This window comes from Nicotiana attenuata, unplaced genomic scaffold (assembly GCF_001879085.1).
Source record: "Nicotiana attenuata strain UT unplaced genomic scaffold, NIATTr2, whole genome shotgun sequence".
Lineage (NCBI taxonomy): Eukaryota > Viridiplantae > Streptophyta > Magnoliopsida > Solanales > Solanaceae > Nicotiana > Nicotiana attenuata.
The window spans coordinates 108,257-114,159 of NW_017673446.1; the positions used below are offsets into that span (position 1 = coordinate 108,257).

Here is a 5,903-nt window from a genome sequence, read left to right on the forward strand (position 1 = left end):
ATTTGTGTGTGTGTGTCTGTGGGGGGGTGGGGGGGTGGGGGGGGGGGGGCGACATTTTGGCTGTGCCATTTGGTTAATAGAATTTCCTTGTCCCTACTCAATGCACACTTTTTATTTGTTCAATTTACATAGATAAATTGTATTGTCGAAATAAAACTTGAAAATTTAAAAAGTGGTACGAATAGTGGAAGTTTCACATTTCATAGTGTTAATTTGTCCCGATAGTCCATAGTCTGGGTCGTTAGCTCTCGTCCTTCGTCTAAGAAAACGTCCATGCAGGAGTGTAGGTGCACTCCATATTTTGTGGTGATTGTAATTTTTTATTTGTATCACCTCAACAACAACATCTTGCTAATTTTATTTTAAGAATATAATAAACGAAAATCATGATATTTCTATGTGTTTTAAATTTTTGCAAAAGTGGTAGAATCATTTTGAAATAATTAAGAAAAAGCAGGATCAATGAAAAAGTAATTAACATACCTATCCTCCAACCAAGAAACACTGTACAAGTCTCCTAAGCATTGAAATCCATCACCTAAAGAAATACAGTAGGTAGCCCAACTGCCCTCATCAGGCTTTGATGCTGTTGTTACGTAAATGTTCAAACCTTTTGGGAGAAGACCATCAAACATACTTCCAGATTCACAAGCTTCCATGTAAAATACCTAATTAAACATCCCATCACAAAATTAAATTAACACAAATTTATATACATGTGAGATCTAGCTTAGTTTCGTTTTTACCAGGTTACCATTGTTAGTAAACTATATTTGTAAACTAATTCTGGAAAAGATAAAACAATATATGAACAGAAAATATAAACGAAACAAAAGTTAATCCGAACCCAAGTGTTTCCTTAAGGAATTTAATCCCCTCCTAGTACCCAAGGTTATGGATTATTTTCTATCAGGATAGAACGAATTACACACTGGTGTAGTGGTACTTCAAACACTAGTGTTTCAGTGAATGCATAGTTCGGTAGCAAATCACACTTACTGTTGCTTTCTTTGAAGTTAAAACAATGCAGAAGAAGGAGGAGAGCTCAGAAAATCGTATGGAAAATCTGACAGAATGGACTTGTATTTATAGCCAATGTTGGGTTGACACCTCTTCAGAATTGTTGTTTATGCAAAACGGTCATAGCATAAATGCCATAACATAAATGGCTATTTACTCAGCAATAAAGAGGGAAAATTGAAGAGGGTAGTTAATTTTCTGTTACGAAAATAGAAAACGGAAAATGTGAAACGGTTGAATTTTAATATTAATAGTCTTGGATTTAATATTAATATTTTATTATTAAAACAGATATTTAACAACATTTTTGTTAATATGTACTATTAACAAACAAATTTGGTCCAAAAAATTAATCAATCAATTGATCATTTGACCAAACCCAAACCCAAAGCCGAGCCGAGCGACGACGACGGCGCGAGGCCTGCCTTCTTCTCAACTCTTTAAGGGCTAGAAGAAGAGCAATTGCTTATATATTCCTTAAAAACCTCTTCCTATTCCAATATGGGACAATGTCCCTGCATCAAGGAGGGAATCTCAAATGAAACTCAAATATTTCATTTTTCCTCCATTTCCCATTCACCCTCTTTTAAGCATTAATATACTTAAAAACCCAACAACCATTTAATGCTTATTGGTAGAGATTACGTATAATTACTTTATATAAATAACTCGATTGCATAGATATGAACACATGAAACACGGCCGGGATGTTACCAATTTTGAATATGTCCCAAAAGTGTGTTTTTTAATCAGGACTTTGATCAGATCGTCGGCATAGACAGCATCTCCACTAGGCATACCTAAGAATATATATATATATAACAAATGAATGAAAAGTATTCATATACAGATATATCATAATTAATCAGTATTATTTAAATTCTTAAGAAATATATAATGCATGGTAATTAAAGGTGAATGAAACTGAAGCATAGTAAGACAAACCAATTAGGCCAGGAGCACCATGATCAGCGTAGTAGATAAATATATAATCATTTGGACCATTTTCCACAACTTTTCCACTGCCCCCAGTAAGAGCAGTTTTGTTTCCAAGTATAACAGCGAAAAAATTGTCAGCATTGCAATCTTTTCCTGTGTAATCCTATCTCACAAGCACAAATAAAAATGAAAAAAATATAAAGAAACATTAGATATAAGTAATAATATCTTGACAAATATTACATACACAAAAAAAGAGTACGTACCTTGGGTACTCCTTTATAAACATCATGGCCATGGGGGCTATTGATGATGACTCCAGGTCTAGGGTTGTTTTTATTATAAGCAATATCGTCGTACATGAATACGATGATGTTTTCATCTTTTAGACCTCCTTTCTTTAGTAGTTGATATGCATGGCATACATCCGACTGAAATAAGAAATTAATTAGAAAATCATTAGGCGTCATGTACTAATTGTTAATGAGATTAATGGAGTAATAAAATATTAAATTTCTAAGGAAAAGAATTGTAAATATGACCTGGTGTCTGTAATTATCCCACTCATTTGATCCAGCTACCAACACAGCCCATTTAGTTCCAATTGAATTATCATCTTCAACTATACTCTCCAGCAAGTTACGACCCTCAGCAGTAAAAACTATGACAATAAGTACAACTAGGAATGACACAACACCATTTTTTTGAACCATTTTTCACACACTAAAAGTCTAAAAGTAATTACTTAGAGTACTTTGCTTTGATTAGTGAGTTGATCCATTGGGTGTGAGAAATTAATTTATAGAGATTTTTAACCTACTAATTGTCTCATTCTACGTGTGGACATAGACCCCGTAGTTCCTCATGAATTGACGAAGAGTTTGTTAAATTTTTCTATATTTGTTTTAATCTTGAGAAGCAGTGTTTACCCTGTGGGGTTAGTCTAATCTAATAATAACCATTCATCAAACATGGCAAAGATAGTTGTTAGAATAAAGAATATTAAAACAATTCTTGCTCTTTTTGAGAGAATCTACCTATTTATTTGAAAAAACGACATTACATGTGAGATTATGCAATTGTTTACACATAAAATGGTACAAAGTAACAATAAGTATTAAGTAAAACCATCGTGCTTTCTATATCATATTACTAATTGTCATTTTTGTATCCTTTTCTTTTAGAAAAATTTTAAAACCATTTAAATGTCCAAATTGATGACCATACAGCAATTATTAATCCTTAAATTCAGTGTAATTAGTTAGAGAATAATGGAGTAATAAAGTCAATAAGTTTGGACTATGGCCGTCGACTTCCAAAATAATTTAAAGACTTGCTGTCGGAACTTATTAAAATAATTATTAGTTTATTTATTTAACTAATTTTCGGCTGCAAGAAAATTTAGTAAATCCATTTATTCAAGTGTATAGGAACATGAAATACAATGCATCTAGTTATAGGCATATACATTGGCGAACTCTGGAGAAGAGCAATACGTACTAGAAATTATGGCCATTATGAATATTTGTATCGGAATAAGGAATGCAAATGTACATTTACAATATTTATAACAAAGCTTCTATATTTTTTGTAAAAGAATTTTATACTACTTAAGACCAAAAAGGCATCACATTTAGTTGGAAGATTGGGTAAGGAAAACCCAATAATATTTTGCACTGAAACGAATGAATTGCTAATAAAACCCTAAAAAGTATCATTGGCATGTGAACTGGTATCAACTTGCACATATGAGATAAAAAACAGATCACTCAAACTTTAATCTTGTCTAACAAGAGAAGTTAAGATTTCTTGCTTCCTTATGTCACTAACAGATCGTGTACAGTGCAATTATTCATCAATTAACAAAATATAAAGATGCCAAGAGAAAGTACCACTGAAAATTGTTACAAAACTAGCTCCATGCATAAATAGATAAAAAGACAACAAAACACAAATATTATATATTAAGAACAGAAAATGAAACTTACTCTCTATAAAAATATACACTAACTTTCACAGGGTAAATTCGAAAATTACAATACCCGTTTAATGTAAAAAAATATTGAGAAGTGTATATTAAGTTTTCATATATAACACGAATTTACCAACGTGTCGTTATCACATCATGTCATTTTCGCAAGAGAATTCTGTTTCCTAGGTAATCTATGACAGCAGTTGGGAGTTACCCAATCTCATGGATAATCTCTATTTGATTGGTCACCAGGAAATCCAATAAACCCCAAACAGATATTAGTGATAATCATATCGAACCCAGAACTCAGCATTTGACAACAAAAACTGGACCATTTAGCTCTTTTAGAGCTAAAATGTTACCAAAATTAGTCAATTCCTACGATGCTATCAATATTAGCCAAATACTACTAATATTAGTTGATCACGTGTAACTCTAGTCCTAAAAAAGATAAGGGGTCGCTGCAAATATAATCCGGTCGAAAAGTCTGGAGTCGAATCCACAGAGAACTAAGGTTTAGCTACAATTGCTCACCATCACCAAGAAGACAAGTTCGAATAATTCCTAAGTTATAAATATAACTAACAAATTAAAGGAGTGAATTAACAACTAAAGATACTAAGGGTTGGAGACAAGATTAAGGAGGTTTAGAGTTATGATTTTCCCAATTGTCGGAATCCTTCCCACTACGTCTCCTATAATTTTGCCTAATTATTCTCTACTGATCGTGAGCACTTCAGGTGTCATAATTCTCTCCCGAGCAACTACAATAATTTACTAGATATATTCTCCCGAACTACGCTAGCTGGTACAATCTTACCGCTCACTATGACCACTCAAGGCTTTGTTATTCCTAAACCCACCTTTAAACCCGCCGTATTGATTCCTCATATGCGTTAGGAGTGATGTTGTTCAACAACTACCTAAATATGTACACTTTCCCGAGCAATACATAATAAATAGGCACAATCAATTGATGGTCATTCAATCAACAGAAATAAACATGTAATTCGTCCTTCATGTTCCCGAGATTAGGAAGAATTTAGTCTCTACTGGACTTCTTGTTAAGAATGGTTTTAAATGTGTTTTTGTTTCCGATAAGGTTGTAATAAGTAAGAATGAAATGTTTGTAGGAAAAGGTTACCTCACTGAGGGCCTTTTCAAGCTGAATGAAATGGTTGTTGAAAATAATAATAAAATTTCAGCTTCGTCTTACTTACTTGAGTCAAATGAATTATGGCATATACGTTTGGGTCATGTCAATTATAAAACCTTACAGAAAATGATTAATTTGGAAGTATTGCCCAACTTTGAATGTGACAAATCAAAATGTCAAGTATGTGTGGAATCTAAGTATGTTAAACATCCTTATAAGTCGGTTGAAAGGAATTCAAATCCTTTAGACTTAATTCACACAGATATTTGTGACATGAAGTCAATACCATCTCGCAGTGGAAAGAAGTATTTCATAACTTTTATTGATGATAGTACTCGATATTGCTATGTTTACTTACTTAATAGTAAAGATGAAGCAATAGACGCATTCAAGCAATACAAAAATGAAGTTGAAATGCAACTTAACAAGAAAATCAAAATGATAAGAAGTGATAGGGGTGGTGAATATGAATGTCCTTTTGAAAAAATATGTTTAGAATATGGAATTATTCATCAAACAACAGCCCCTTACACGCCCCAATCCAATGGGATTGCAGAAAGAAAGAATCGTTCATTAAAGGAGATGATGAACGCATTATTGATAAGTTCTGGTTTACCACAGAACTTGTGGGGGGAAGCCGTTCATACGGCTAGCCGAATACTAAATCGAGTACCCCATAGCAAAACACAATCCATTCCATATGAAAAATGGAAAGGAAGGAAGTCCAACTTGAATTATTTTAAAGTGTGGGGGTGTTTGGCAAAAGTGCAAGTTCCTAAACCCAAAAGGGCAAAAATAGGACCGAAAACCATTGAT

General features: G+C 33.1%; 1 protein-coding gene across 1 annotated transcript in view; it reads right to left on the bottom strand.

The window, feature by feature from the left end:
* Window positions 1-2,721, bottom strand: part of LOC109216396 (vacuolar-processing enzyme-like) — a 4,894-nt gene extending 2,173 nt beyond the window's left edge. The window contains exons 1-5 of the mRNA XM_019380542.1: window positions 2,502-2,721; window positions 2,226-2,390; window positions 1,966-2,122; window positions 1,735-1,820; window positions 484-668 (exon numbers count right to left, since the gene is read on the bottom strand). Coding sequence (XP_019236087.1) covers window positions 484-668; window positions 1,735-1,820; window positions 1,966-2,122; window positions 2,226-2,390; window positions 2,502-2,672 — 764 coding nt within the window. The 5' untranslated portion in view covers window positions 2,673-2,721. The remainder of the gene's footprint in view (window positions 1-483; window positions 669-1,734; window positions 1,821-1,965; window positions 2,123-2,225; window positions 2,391-2,501) is intronic.
* Window positions 2,722-5,903: the final 3,182 nt, after the last annotated feature.